The 15,719-nt window shown below is 40.4% G+C and overlaps 1 protein-coding gene across 6 annotated transcripts in view; it reads right to left on the reverse strand.

The window, feature by feature from the left end:
• pde3a (phosphodiesterase 3A, cGMP-inhibited) overlaps positions 1-15,719 on the reverse strand; it is a 487,762-nt gene that overhangs the window by 453,901 nt on the left and 18,142 nt on the right. Inside the window, exon 1 of one of the 6 annotated variants that reach the window (XM_043713456.1) lies at positions 84-218. The exons of the other annotated variants lie outside the window; for them this stretch is intronic. Coding sequence (XP_043569391.1) covers positions 84-203 — 120 coding nt within the window. The 5' untranslated portion in view covers positions 204-218. Of the gene's footprint in view, positions 1-83; positions 219-15,719 lie in introns of those variants that run through there. 6 annotated transcript variants of the gene reach the window in all.

Consider the following 15,719-nt stretch of genomic DNA (forward strand, 5'->3'; position numbering starts at 1 on the left):
TCAATCAAGTACCCTCATGATCTACTGAGGACCTTTACCCTTATATTCTAAGCCTTATAAGTTCATATTCCCTTATGTCATACCTTCTTCCTCCACCACTTCTTTCTCCAAAGGTCGCAACTTAGGTTCCAGCATAGTTCCACAGATACTGGCAGCCCTCCAAGTACCTTGCCTGAGGAGTTATTCTTAATGCGTGATTCCATGCAGTGAGTGCCAGTGGACTAGATTACTTTTGCAGCGTCACAGTTTAGCTGAGTCCTGCCAACACTCAACATTCACACACGCTTACTTTCCAGCAACATCTAATTTCCACTTCCCCCCGCACAATGGGGACAACTGCAGTGTCCCACTGATATTCTAGCTGAGACTAGTTACTTCACAATCGATCCTTGATGTCAATGAATAAACCAGCCAGGAATACAAACACAGCTTGGAAGAGCTTTTACACATATCTAAAAAAGGGAAAGAGTAGCTAAAGGAAACATTAGTCACTTATAAACACTGTCAGAAGAAACTGTCATGAGAAAAGAGGAAATAGCAGAGATATCAGACATTTTGCATCTGTTTTCAGGTTAAGGACTCAAATTACAAACCGAAAACAGAGGGAGACCAAGGGCTAATAACAATGAGTAACTTAAAGTATACGCTTACATTGAAATCAACTTAAATTGACCTTCCCTCCACCGTGTGGTCAGAGGCGTGAATGTTTGCTGATGATTACACAAGATTCATCACCATTATTCTTCTCAGATACTGAAGCTGTAATGTCCAAATGCAGCAAGACCTGGACAACGTAGAAGTTTGGGATGACAAGTGGCAAGTTATCACTGATCAGAAACTCAACAGGATTAGCCTTATAAATATTACGGCTTATAAGAGCATGTCAGAGATGAGGCATCTTGCAACATGTAACTCACCTCCTGATTCCTCAAGGCCTGACCACCATCTACTAGGTACAAGTCAGGAGTGTGATGGAATACTCCCCACTTGCCGAGATGGTTGCAGCTCCAACAACATGGAAGAAGCTTGACACCATCTAAGGCAAAGCAGCTGGCTTGATTGGCATTACACCCACAAACATTCATTTCCTGTACTGCTGACATTTAGTAGCAGCAGCGTGTACTATCTACAAGATGCACCTACAAACATTTACACTGAGAACAGCACTTTCCAAACCCATGACCATTACATCTTGAAGAATAAGGGCAGCATTAATATTCAGGATGAGACTGGTTACTTTATAATCCCTCCTGGATGTGAGTAAATGAACCAGTCAGGAATACAAAAACTGCTTGTAAGAGCTTTTACACATAGCTAAAAAAAAGATCACCACCATCTGCAGGTTACCCTCCAAACCACTTACCTGGAAATATATCACTGTTCCTTCAATGTTGCTGGGTCAAAATCCTGGAATTCCCTTCCTCAGGTCATTGTGGGTCAAGCTACAGCATGTGCACTGCAGTGGTTCATGAAAGTAGCTCACCACCACCTTCTCAAAGGTAACTAGGGATGGGCAATAAAGGCTGACACAGCTAGCAATACCAATATCCTATAAATGATTCTTTAAAACAATCAGAACATGAGATGGGCCTTGGAGGCAGAAGGACATCTACTCCAAGGATTTAAGAACCAAAAAACTCATGTCATTGTGGTAATGTTAATGGACTGATATTCTCGAAACCCAGGCTAATGCCCTGAGAACATGAATTCAAATTCCAATGTGTTGGAATTTATATTCAGTTATCAAATCTGGGGTTGACAGCCAATGTCAGTGCTTGGGAAACAATGTATAAACCCACATAGCTCCTCATGCTGCTTAAGGAAGTGGACTGTTTGCTTTACCTGGTCTAGCTTGTATAAGGTCCCTGAATCACTTTAATGTGGTTAACAGCTGGGAAGGGCTTCAGTTCAAGGGCAGTTAGAGATGGATAATAAATGCAAGCCTTGCCAATGAAACCCACATTCCATGAGAGAATAAGTTCATTTTTAAATTCAAGTATAGCACCTGCTCTTTCAGATGGAGTTGTTTGACACAACTGCACTTTTTCGAACAAGAGCAGTTAGATTCTCAGGATGCCTTGCTAATAATGTGTCCCTCAACCAGCGACATGAAAAGAAACTGTTGTGCATTGGGCTTTGCTGTACACAAATTGACTGCCAGATTTCTTGCAATACAATGGCGACTACAGATCAAAAGAAATCACTAAAATTCTTGAGACTCAAATTCAATTTTTGAATCCGCCTCCTCTAATTATCCTATTCACCAAGGCTCACCTCTTTGGTCTTGTTCAATTAAAATTACTCCTTGAATGAACGTGTATTTTAGCAACACCTTCCTCAGTTTTGTGACAAATCAACCGCATTGACTTAGCAAACAAAGTCCACAGTAAGCCGAACAATTGTCTAGTTTTTATGAGTTCGCTCTGATCCAGGTTTCTGTGATGTGACTTCTGAGGGAGGCTACTGAAGAAAGGTTCAAACAAACTGGATAAAAGATTATGTCAATGCAGCTGTTTCACACAAATATAAAAGCCTCAAACTTCACAAGAATAAGAAACAAACATGTGTATCTCAAGGTGAGGTATGTCAGAGGATTTTATTCAAAGAAATCAAATGTTGTTGGCCACAGAAATCAGATTTTCAATAAGAATTGTTTAGCTCCCTGCCACCTCCCCCCTCAAAATCTGTCCCAGCACCTCAACAAATCCAACATGTCTGAAAACAGGAGGAGAGTGTGAACCTGGAGTGGTGTCTTTATGATGCTTAAAATTTTACTTTAAATTTCAAAAGAAAACTTTTGCATACTAGCAGCTTCCCTCCTGTGACAATGCACTTTGATTAAATTCTTTTACAGCACATCTGCTTTCAACAAGTGTAACTGGGCAAGTACATCATTAGCTGTTCTGGTGAGGGATATAAAGCAGAGCTACATGTTTTTAGCATAATTTTTATTCATTCATTGAATGTGGACATTCCTAATTGTCCTGAAGTAAGTGGTGAACAATCTCTGTAATTACAACTTGAGTGGCTTTCCTGGCCCATATCATTCAGCAGCTAACAGTCAATAATATGGCTGTGGGCCTGGAGTCACCTATAGGGCTGACAGCTGATTCGCTCACTAAGAGCATAGAACACTGAATATTACAGTGCAGGACAGGCCCTTCAGCCCTCGATGTTGTGCCAACCTGTGAAACTAATCTGAAGCCCATCTAACCTACACTATACCATTATCATCCATATGTTTATCCAATCACTATTTAAATGCCCTTAAAGATGGTGAGTCTACTACTGTTGCAGGCACTGCATTCCATGCCCCTACTACTCTCTGAGTAAAGAACCTACTTCTGACATCTGTCCTGTATCTATCACCCTTCAGTTTAAAGCTATGCTCCCTCATGTTAGCCATCACCATCAGAGGAAAAAGGCTCTCACTACCCACCCTATCTAATCCGCTGATCATCTTGTATGTCTCTATAAAGTTTACTATAATGCGGCAACCAGAACTGCACACAATACTCCAGGTACAGCTGCACCAGAGTTTTGTATAGCTGCAACATGACCTCATGGCTCCGTTACTAAATCCCTCTACCAATAAAACCTAGCACACTGTACACCTTCTTAACTACCTTATCAACCTGGGTGGCAACTTTCAGGGATCTATGCATATGGAATAACCTAATTCCCTGACCAGTAAAGAACATTAGTGAACCGGATGAATTTTTAAACAATCCCTTTGTTTCAGGCTCACCATTACTGATACAAGCAGATCTATTTACTTCAAATGTAAACTTCCAAATTGACATGATGGGATTAAACTCACATTTCAAGTTCAACAGCGCAGGCCTCTGGAGTACTAGTTCAATAGCATAGCCACTAAGATACGCGTAACCTACCCAGCGGTTTCTAAGTCACCCAATCAGGTATGAGCCAACCACACAATTGCCAGACTGCAGACCTGCACAGTCCAAAGAGCAGCAGGTATTAAAAAGACACGAGTGATTCAGAAGGAATTTTACAGTAGTCTTAACACTTTGCAGTCCCCTTTCCTGATAACAGCATTTTAATTGCAAGATTTTGTTTTGGAAAACAGAACTAAAATTCTCATATGGCCACAATGAGATCCGAGTCCCTGTTCTCTTGATTGCTAGTCCAGGAACACAATAAACATATCATCCACAGAGTCCTATTAACCTGAGCTCCTTGTGTTGAGCAGATGACCATCCGACTTGGTACATTATTTGTAAAGATCAGTAGCGTAATGTATTGCTCCTTTCATTTGAACAGACAAGCTGCTGATGATGAAAATTCTTCATTGACTAATGCACTTGCTTCAGATCGCCATGAGATCTGTTTATCTCAGAAATCCTGCTTCATGTCGAACAGCAAGTACTAAATAACAATAGATCATTTAGAACTGGGAGGGAGCTGCATATTGGATAATTCAAATGAATGGTACGGGTGAGTAGACTTTCCCTGCTGTAGGTGATGGATGAAGGGGTTCCAGGTCCATAGATGTATTTGATTACTAACTTCCACTCTGTATTTTTCAGTCTTAGGGTGATACTTCTTGCACCCTTGCAGACCATATATTGACCTGTGCTCCTTTGTATATTAAGGGTGTCTGCTGCACTAATCAGGTAGCTTACAGTTGTGTGCTAATCTTAGTATTGTGGAAAGTGTATGGATCTGAAATGATTAATACTGAAAAGTGTGCCACCCTCTATGACATCAGCTCTGTAACAATATTTTATCAGATTAATGTAACTTGTGCAGAGTTGCATGCATTAAACTGCACCACATTTAAAATTAAAATCATTTCTCTTTAGACCATCCGAGTGGCTTTCCTCCAGTGGCCATTTTTGTACACACACACACAAACAAACACACTCCCTCCTCAGAACAATATTTTAGTCATGACTAATATGTCGCCCATGTTTTAAAGGGATACAACACTGAATTAGATTCAGACCACTTTAAAAACCTACTTTTGTGCCACTCACAAAAAAATTGTATTTTTTTCCCAAATAAGACCCAAACCGCCTCTGCTGTTCCATACCATGAAAGATGGTAGCAGAAAACCTGCCAGATAGTTCATTCAACACGACAAGCAGTAGTGAGGATTCATCTTACAATACTTCACTGTGTTGGAACCATCAAATCAGACAGCTCATGTTCTGAACAAAGCTCCAAAGACTTGAGCATCTAATCTACAGTTGATGCTTCAATGCAATACTGTAGAAGTGCTCCGTTGTCAAAGGGAGCATGAGTTGCTTAAAAAAATCTTCCTGCCCCTTTTTTCATTCATTCATGGGAATGAGGAGTGTCACTGTTCAGGCCAGCACTTATTGCCCATCCCGAATTGTCCAAAAGGCAGTTGAGAGCCAACTGCATTTGTGGGTCTGGAGTCACATGTAGGCCAGATAAGAATGGCAGTTTCCTTCCCTAAAGGGCATTAATGAACCAGATGGGTTTTGCCCCCACAATTAGCAATGGATTCATGGTCATCATTAGACTCTTGATTTCAGATTTTCTTTTCAGTGAATTTAAATTCCACCATCTGCCCTCATCTCCAGGACACGATCTGGGTATCCCTGGAGTAACAGTCCAATTATAACACCATGAGGTCATCACCTCCCCTCAAAGACCTAAAAGATAGAAAGGTGCTGCTGTAAGAAGAGCTAGCAGTCACTGGGAATTCATGCATATACAAATTGGTTGTCACTGCTCACTGAAAGTCATACATTTTCAAAACAAGTTATTGACTGTAATGTACTTGGGACATGCATTAAACTGCACCAAATTTAAAATTAAAATCATTTCTCTTTAGACCATCCAAGTGGCTTTCCTCCAGTGACCATTTTTGTGCACACACACACACACACACAAACAAACACACTCCCTCCTAGGAACAATAGCAGAGGGTGTACATTTTATATGCAAATTCATTTTCATTTTACACTACTATCACCATAACAACAAGCACTCATTTTATATCCAAGATTATTAAAAACAAAACCGAATGTGCTGCACAGGTCCTTCTACATTGACCAAGGTCATTTGAGTTGAAAATGATGTGGAGTCAGAGGGACGGAACAATGGTGGGGGAAAGGGTTAGGAGCAGCACGTTTACCAAACATCACAGGGATCCAAGACTAATCGATGGTATAAACCATTCACTTCTGCGACTGACAATGGTCAGAGAGATGTCTGATTGAAAAGCAACTCCAGTGGCCATTTTTGTACACACACACACACACACGCACACACACACCCTCCTAGGAACAATATTTTAGTCATGACGAATATGTCACCCATGTCTTCAAAGGGATACAACACTGAATTAGATTCAGACCATTTCAAAAACCTATTTTTGTGCTACCCACAAAAAAAAGTGCATTGTTTTCCCAAATAAGTCCCAGTGAGCCACCATGCACTTGTTGCAATGGTTGTGATGTGTGTGAGATCAACACTAACTTCCCTAACATTTCGATTGACAGAGTAGACACTGGTCAGCTACAAATGGGGAAGTATTTGCTACAGAGGTGCTTGATTTGCAGGCCATAGATGACATGGAGGTCCAATGTTGCAGCAATATGGCTTCAGAAGAATAGGTGACTTAGCCCTAATTTCAATGAATTGCTGCTTTGAAATGTTGAATCTAGATGTTTGGAAAGAGCTGTGTGTCACTGATGGGTAAGACCCAAATCAGCAATTTGAGATGGTTGCAATTAGCAGGCACGTGACCTGAGCCGTTTGCATATGGTCCCCAGAAGGGATCTTGTGGTATGGTGGTGGTGTCTCTACCTCTCAGCCAGGAGATCCAGGTTCAAGTTCCAATTACTCTGGAGGTGTGTCACAATATCTCTGAACAGAATGATTTGAAAATATCGGTGTGGTCTCTGACATAAATTTATGTGACCCATGAAGACAAAGATACAGATAACTCCAATTTATTGTACTGAAGATGGGATGGGGCAGATTAGAAAAGTTTGTTGGCGGTATTATAATGACAAAGCATCTGGAAAGTTCAGAAATGAAGTTTATTGACTGATTCAATAGTATAGGATTGCCTCCTTTCCATATTCATTTTCTTACCCGGTGGCACAGTGGTTAGCACTGCTGCCTCACAGCGCCAGAGACCCGGGTTCAATTTTCGCCTCAGGCTGTGTGGAGTTTGCACATTCCCCCTGTGTCTGCGTGGGTTTCCTCCAGGTGCTCCGGTTTCCTACCACAGTCCAAAAATGTGCAGATTAAGTGAATTGGCCATACTAAATTGCCCGTAGTGTTAGGTGAAGGGGTAAATGTAGGAGAATGGGTCTGGGTGGGTTGCTCTTCGGAGGGTTGGTGTGGACTTGCTGGGCCGAAGGGCCTGTTTCCACACTGTATGTAATCTAATCTAATCTTATCCCTATTCGTCATGTTAATCGCTGTGTGTCATCATTAGCACTCCAGTCCAGTTGCATGACTTGCAGTTCAAATGTGTCTTGTACATAGGTTTTGCTCAGCTCACCATCATTGAGAATGACGGAATTGTCCACAATGTAGGACTTTTGATTTTTGGGCTAACACAGGTCATTCCAAAATGCTTATCACAACAACCGGCTTTGGAACTGGATTCTGAAGTTGAGAAATGTAACAGGACATCTATAATTACTCTCAATTGAGAATCCCCTGGACTCTTTAGATAGTCACAGAATCATTGGAATCTTCAGAATAGGAAGAAGCCATTTGGTACATCATGCCTGTAGCTGTTTGTTGAAAAAGTGATCTAATTAATCCCACTCCCCTAGACCCTTCTCACATAAGTCTGCCATATTTTTTACCAAGTGATTGTCCAAATCCCTTCAGAAAGTTCAAAATTGAACTTGCTGCCACAATCCTTTCAGACAGTGCACTCCAGATCACAATCATCTGGAAAAATAAATTCTCCTCATTTCTCACCTGGTACTTTTGCCAATTGCCTTAATTCTATCTGGTCTGCCTGTCTGTGAACCATCTTCTCCATGTCTATTCAATCACCTTCTCTCAACAACACTCTTTACTCCTGTTAAACCATGGTGTCTCCCATCATGTTCTGCTGCTTTCCAGGTTCAATTCACCAATCTTTTTATACTCGTTCAGTCGATTTAACTACAGTAAAGATTGTTCTGTGGAATGATTTATCTTTGTTGGTTTCAGTTCTTTCAAAAATGCGTGATCATTTTGTCAAAATGCTACTAAGAAGCATTTTGTTAAATTGTTTCCCTCACATCACCCCGCCATCCACCACAAACCTGCACAAGGAAGATTAACAAAGATGTTAAAATGCTGAGGAGCTGGCAAGATCAGTTATTTTTAAATACCGAGCTCTTAACTTTTCTCTAACCCACTATATTGACAATTAACCCTGAGCTTGTTTCCATGAAAGGGTTACTTGGCTGCACCTATTTTCCAGGTTACACGGGTACTACAGGACTCCATCTGGAATATTCGTTTATGAACAAGTCAGGTTCCATTCCCTTGCACTACACTAAGTACCAGAGCTACAATAAAAGCATTCTCTCACCAAATGTATGCTAGCAGCTGTTTGCAATGACTGTTTTTGCCAAAAAAAATCTGCACAGAAATGATCGACTGCCAGTGTATCCATATAAAATATGAGCTCTTTGCTTCTCACTTGTCTTTTTTTTAATGCTGAAGCTAGAGAAACAAAGCAACTAAATATTACATTACTCTGGAGTTTGCACGGATGCTGCTACATCCATGTGGTGCAGAAACAGTATGCCTGCAAGTTTGCAAGTCAAATGCCCACAGGTAAACTTGCTGCCTCAGTCCATCGAATTGAAGTCTCTCACTCCCATTTAAACTAGCACTATGTTGTGGTTGTACTGACTGGCTGAAATTTTTGCTAGATTATTCTTCTCTCAACAGACTGTGCATGTCCAGCACATTAGAAAACGTGTGCTAGTTTAAAACAGTGATACACTATAGAATTGATAATTGGTGTGCAAGGAGGAAACAGTAGCCTTACACCAAGAGATCTTTTGTGAAATCATAAGGTGATTTTTGAAAGGAACCAAATTGGATAACAACTCCACACCAGATGGATGGGGTGAAAGTCCCTCACTTCTGATGTAATAAAGGTCCTAATCAAAACAAGATCTCGAAGTCTCTGCTGCATAATGCAGGCACTTAACATGAAAGAATCCGCAAATTGGCACTGTACAGTGAGTGTCACTTAAGCCCTAAAGCAGGCTGATGATGTGGGAAAGAGAGAATAGAGAAACACATCACTGCAAGCAAGTAGTGATTTTGCTTGAAGCATATTACTGGAAAGGAGCAGATCTTTTGTTCCATTTCACAGGTGGGCTTACTGAACAACTCATGTATTAACGTCAGCACCTTGAAACCTGGAAACGCCCATTATTTTAGCATGAAATATAAGACAGTAGAAGTGTTACAACTGATTATCAGAACTGGCATTCGTTATAGTTCATTGTCGAAGCAAATAAAAAACTTCGTAAGTACTTAGTGGTTCCATTACATTTAGCACATAAGGGAACTGGTTATGTACATATTAACCATCTGTTGTGTAGCCTAATTCCAAGGTCAAAATTCCTGAGCTAATCCCATGTAGATTCACCCACGAATGAACTGAGGCCTTTGCAATTTGTGGACAGAACTCTTCATTTTAAGAAATGCTACCTTATCAAAAAACATGGAAGCAAAATGCAACAAAAGAAAATCACCTTGGCTATCTTACCAGGGTAGTTCAGTATTTGCCTCCATCATGTATTCATCTCCTCCAAGTTAAACCTTGCTCAGTACAAATTCTACAAAGACACGGGTAAAATTGAACTTTGCCATGCATTCAAACTGGACAATAGGCAGTTGGCCACTAGCATCAGGAAGAACACACAGGTGGATCGTGTAAAGTGGGGAGAGTGGGTTTGTTGATCTACTACAGAGTGCTACCTCCCACACTGCATGCTTGCATTTTACATTATACTCAGTCTCTCGCACCAAAGCAACCAACAGTTCACAGGTGTTGCCCTCAATAGCTATTATCTACAGACACTGATGGTTTCACTCACTGGAATTACAGTACCAGAGGAGTGTGGAGGTGGAGGGGGAGATTACAACCAATGTCTAAGGACCAGCTGGCCTTTAAACAGCCACCCCGAAACAATGGAAACTGGGAATTATGAGAGGCATATTACAAATGGTTAATCCATACCCACCCATTACTGTAAATGCTCCCCGGTGGATTAGGAAGATTCTCCCTGGTTTGATCTGTTTCCATTTGCCCTTAAAATAAACCATTGCTCCCTCTGACATAATATTCCACAACCTAAACAACTCCTTTTGTGGTCAATTCTTACCAGTAATTACCCAATTTCTGTGCAAAGTCTGAAAAGCTGTGCTGATATTCAGCACTGTCTGCCTTCTGCTTCTTGTCTAATCAACACGTTGGCTTCTGTCTCTCTTGCCTCCTACCTTTTTCTATAAATTATTCAATTCAATGTACTAAAAATCAGGCCGATAAAAAATGCACTTTATCTGTCTTTTTCTGATAATTTTCCATTGATTCATGGGATCTGGTATTGCTTAAGGCGAGCATTTATTGCCACTCACTAACTGATTGTGATGAGCAGCCGACTTGAATACAACAGAATTGCTTGTTAGACCTCAGTGGGCATGTTGTTAAGGGTCGACCAAATTGCTGTGGGTCTGAAATCAAATACAAGTCTCACTGAAATAAAAATGGCAGATTTATTACCCCAAAGGACTGGAGTGAACCGGATGGACTTTTAAGGCAATCCAGTTGTTCCACAGTCACCATTATTGACATGGCTTTTTATTGCAGCTTTGTTTGCAAAGATTACATTTTTTGAATTTTAATTCCTAAGCTGCTATTGTGGATTTGAATCCACATCACTCTATCATTAGGCTGGACACCTGAATTATCAGTTGAATAACATAAGCTGTACACCACTGTCCCTAGCTTACTTCTGTCATTATAACCAACATCTTTTTCATCCTTTTTTAATAATTGAAAAGCCACTTTCTGATTCACCTTTTATTCTGACCAACTATGCTAGGCTCTGACTATGGTAGTTTGACTAGGGCTTCCCAATAACAAAGGCAGTTATGGGCAACAGTAGAGTGGTAACATCATTGAACAAGTAATCCAGATTCTTATGCTAATGTGGATTCAAGTCCTACCACAGAAACAGTAAGAATTTAAATTGAATTAATTCAATCTTGAATTAAAAGCAGGTGTCAATGACAACCATGAAACCATTGTTGATTGTTTTAAATACCTGTCTGGTTCACTAATATTCTTTACATGGAATTTATATGGAAAACCTGCCATTCTTACCTAGTTTGGCTTATGTGACTCCAGACCCAGAACAATAAAGTTGACTCTCAACTGTCCCCCAAAATAGCTCAGTAAACTAACTAGTTTAAATCAATGAGGAACGGGTAACACGTGCTGTTCTTGCCATTGAAGCCCACTTCCCAAGAAAGGAAAAATCTAAAAGCACACATTTTTTTTCTCTTTTTCCCAGTTCAGAGTCATTCCTCCTGAGAAGATTCTGATCTCCTGTTTTTTTTTTAAATCCCCACACTATAGAAGTGGTGCTCAATTCTCCCCAGCATCCATGTCATGTCTGTGTGTAGGTGCAGGATACAGTGAAGAAATGAGTGCAGAAAACTTTATTCATATTCCACCACCCAGAAGAAAAACCACCTGAGAGGCCAGTGACCAGCAGTGGCCTACTCTTCAAGGGCAATGAGCACAAGTTTATATTCGAGGGAGAAGTGACATATTCATTTGTTTGTTAATGTGTGAATGAGTTGAATATCATAAAAAACATGACTCTTTTATCTCCAGATATTGCTAAATCATGTTTACAAGAAGCTAAAAAGAAAAAAAGAACTTATTTCATAACTTTGAGGCAAACCAAAGCGTTTCATCCTTAATGATAAATGACTAATGAATTGCTTTCAAAGTACAGTCAATATTATAGGTCAGTGGACTGTATTAAGGTTGAAGCATAGGCATAAGATAGTGAGCAGGGGTATTAATAAATGTTCAACTTCTCAGTACATCCCACCATGATGAGGGAGAGTAAACGTTCAGTTGCCACTTTTTTTAAAAAAAAATTCATTCACAAGATTGAAGGCTTTGCTGGCTAGAGCAGTATTTATTAACTCGGGACTTTTATTGAATTACCAAATTCCACCTTCGGCCATGGTGGGATTCGAGCCCAGGACCCAAAACATAACCTGGGATCTCTGGATTAACAGTTCAACGATAATACCACCAGGCCGTTGCCACCCCATTCTGTTAAGCTTTACAGTAGGCAATTACAGTGGCAAGATCAATGACACACAGTATCAATGATAGATCATATCCTTACAAATACCTTCTGATATGAATCCAGTCACTTCCTTTCTGTACAAGGGGATAACTACTCCCTTGCAAATCGTTTTCTCTGCCCTCCTTTTCAGACTCCTTTGAAAGTCCAGATATTTTGAATCAACCTGTTATAACACACTTCTGGAGCAGGTGGGATTTGAACCCAGGCCTCCCGGCTCAGAGATAAGGACACTACCACACTGCCACGAGAACCTGCCTTGCAAAGTCTACCTCTTTGATCAAGATATTGCTAACCTGTACTAATATCTCTTTATGAGTCTAGATTGTTTGATAGTTGTTTCTGTAAAGTGCTTTGGGATGGTCAATTCTTTAAGGTGCTATTCAAATGGAAGTTGGCTTTCTTCATGCTGGTACCACCTTGCAAAGAGGTACAAAACACACCAATTGCTTTTTATTTAAAAAGTTATTTACAGCACGGAAACAGACTCTTCTCTCTAACCAGTCCATGCTGATCATAATCCCAAACTAAACTAGTCCCACCTGCCTGCCTGGCCCATATCCCTCCAAACATTTCTTACTCACGTACTTACTGAAAAGTCTTTTAAATGTTTTAACTGTACCCACATCCACTACATCCTGTGGCAGATGGTGGAACGTGTTAATCCAATAAAAGTCTTGAGTTAACAAATACTGCCCTCGCCAGCAAAACCTTCAATCCTGTGAATGAATTTTTTTTTAAAAAGTGGCAATTGAACGTTTACTCTCACTTATCATGGTGGGATGTAGTGAGAAGTTGAACCTTTTTTAAATATCCCTGCTCACTATCTTATGCCTATGCTTCAATTCATTCCACACATGAATCATTCTGTGTGTAAAAAAAAAAATTGCCCGTCATGTCTTTTTTCAATCTTTCTCACCTCACCTTACAAAAAGGTCAACGCACCCAAGGGTACAAGATTGCAGATTTACAGGTGAGAATTTACAAATATTCTATGGTTCTTTTGGAACGGTGTAGATGCACTTGAGACTGCAAACAACAGCAAGAGGTCTACAAAACTAGCCATGTTCACAGTAAATCTCCAGACAGTGTAATTACTCACTGAGTAGCACAAATTGCTTTGTTCATGCAGGATACTGGAATCTTAATTCACCACTTCACTCTCTAGACATAGACTTGAACATTGTGGAAACAGACTTTTCGGTCCAATTTGTAAATGCCGCCCAGATAATCTGAGATGGAACAAAGCTTGGAGGTTTGGGATGAGGGTTGGATGTAAATCAGTTCAGTTCATTAAGGTTTAATTTGCTTTCAGGCAGCATATCGCATTTCTATGCAATTTACATAAGAACTGCATGTATTTACATAACACCTTTAAATGCTTTAAAACATCCTGAGGCGTTTCACAGGCTATAATTTAAAGGAAAAGTGATACAATAGGGGAAGGACTGAAGTTGCTGCAAACAAGTTTCCACAAATTTGCATCAAAGTCCTCCTGGCAGAGCAAGGGAAACATAAAAAAAATTTATTCCTCCAGAGCCCAGCCATCGGAAAACAGGGTGCAAACAAACTCTTCAGAAACAGCAGGTAGGGTGCATGCAAGAAAGCACCAGGAGGCAATGATAGAAGATATATACACTGGCCTCACATGTTGCACTCCCAATGGCCAAAGGCCACACAAGAAAATTTCATCTTTCAAGCCTACACCCCAAAATAACTAACACTGATAATGTTCCAAATATGTTCACTTTTACTTAATCAAAAGAAACTCAAGTCTGATTGTTAAAACAAAATGAATTTGCCCCCTTGTCAGTGCAAAGAGTCATTGGTTTAGAAAAAGATTGCATGGCTTACAAACACAATATGATATTTGCTCAGGGAGTTTAAAGTCGAATTTAAAACATGTGCCAGGCAGGATTTTGTAAAGTACAGGAGAAGCTCTGGGTACATACTGGATCAAACGTAGTGGGATGAACAGGCTGTGCTGTCCTAAAGGGAGCAATGGTTATGTTACAACCAGTAAATGTATTATTCTCTACATTGAAATAAGCAGATAGATCTACATTTCGTGAAATATCCAGCCTATTGAGAATACATTCAGAAGGAGAATGGTTTTATAAGCGATAGGACAATGACAGACACCCTCACGGATGAGTCATAGCATCATAGAGATGTACAGCATGGAAACAAACCCTTCAGTCCAACCTGTCGTGCCGACCAGATATCCCAACCCAATCTAGTCCCACCTGCCAGCACTCCATGCCCCTCATAATTTTGTAAACCTCTATAAAGTCACCCCTCAGCCTCTGACTCTCCAGGGAAAACAGCTCCAGCCTGTTCAGCCTCTCAATGTAGCTCAGATCCTCCAACCCTGGCAACATCCTTGTAAATCTTTTCTGAACGCTTTCAAGTTTCACAACAACTTTCCGAAGAGTGAGGAATTATTCTTCTTAATTGACTGCATATTGCTTTCAGTCTTTCTCAGTAGCTGTTCAGTAAAAAAAGGTGGATGAGATAATGGCACACACAACTTATTGCATGACAGCCCAGGGAAGGCTAAACGGAGCAGCTGTCCTTTAGGTGACATTCACTTATGTTCATATGCTCTCAGATTACCAGGTGCACGACTGACAACAAGCTCAAAAGGGATTCTTCAGAAAATGACCTCTTCAATGTTCATGGTGTTCAAGGGTAGAGTACTTTCAGATACAGTCACGTACAATGCAAAGCACTGACACATCACACTCTCCTGACTGTGCCCTTCATTTCAGCTAGAACATGAGAAGAAACAAGTGCCTTATTTTAATTCAGAAAGGGTCAGGGCCACCTTATGTCTGAAAATCAACACTGTAGAAATCCAATAGGCAACATTCCCAAAACTTTCTCTTTTAAAAACTCAAGCTTAGTTCTCCTCGAGTGCTTTGTAATGGTCCTGTAATAACATTGGGACTGATGAAAAAAATCAATTACACCTCTCTACACAATAATAGCACTAGATTACAGCAAATCATTCTAAAGTGATGACAGATTCTTGACTACCAACAAGTGGCATGATAGAGAGAGACACTCTTCTGGAGTTTGCAAAGGACACTTCTGCAAAAGGCAAATTATCAACACTTCCTGCAAATACACTTTGGAATCTATTGTGCACACTCTCATGACAGATCCTGTTGTGAGCAATAGTTTCATCATTAACAAATGTTTACTATCTGTAAATCACAAGCCATGTGGATTCATGATGTAGAGATATTCAGTCACTGCCTGATTAATTGCATTTCTTTCTGGTTCTTGAAGTACGGCCACGCCCACACCTGAAATGACAATGAGATGGATTCCCAATGTGCAACTTGGTGC

Source organism: Chiloscyllium plagiosum, chromosome 23, assembly GCF_004010195.1.
Source record: "Chiloscyllium plagiosum isolate BGI_BamShark_2017 chromosome 23, ASM401019v2, whole genome shotgun sequence".
Taxonomy (NCBI): domain Eukaryota; kingdom Metazoa; phylum Chordata; class Chondrichthyes; order Orectolobiformes; family Hemiscylliidae; genus Chiloscyllium; species Chiloscyllium plagiosum.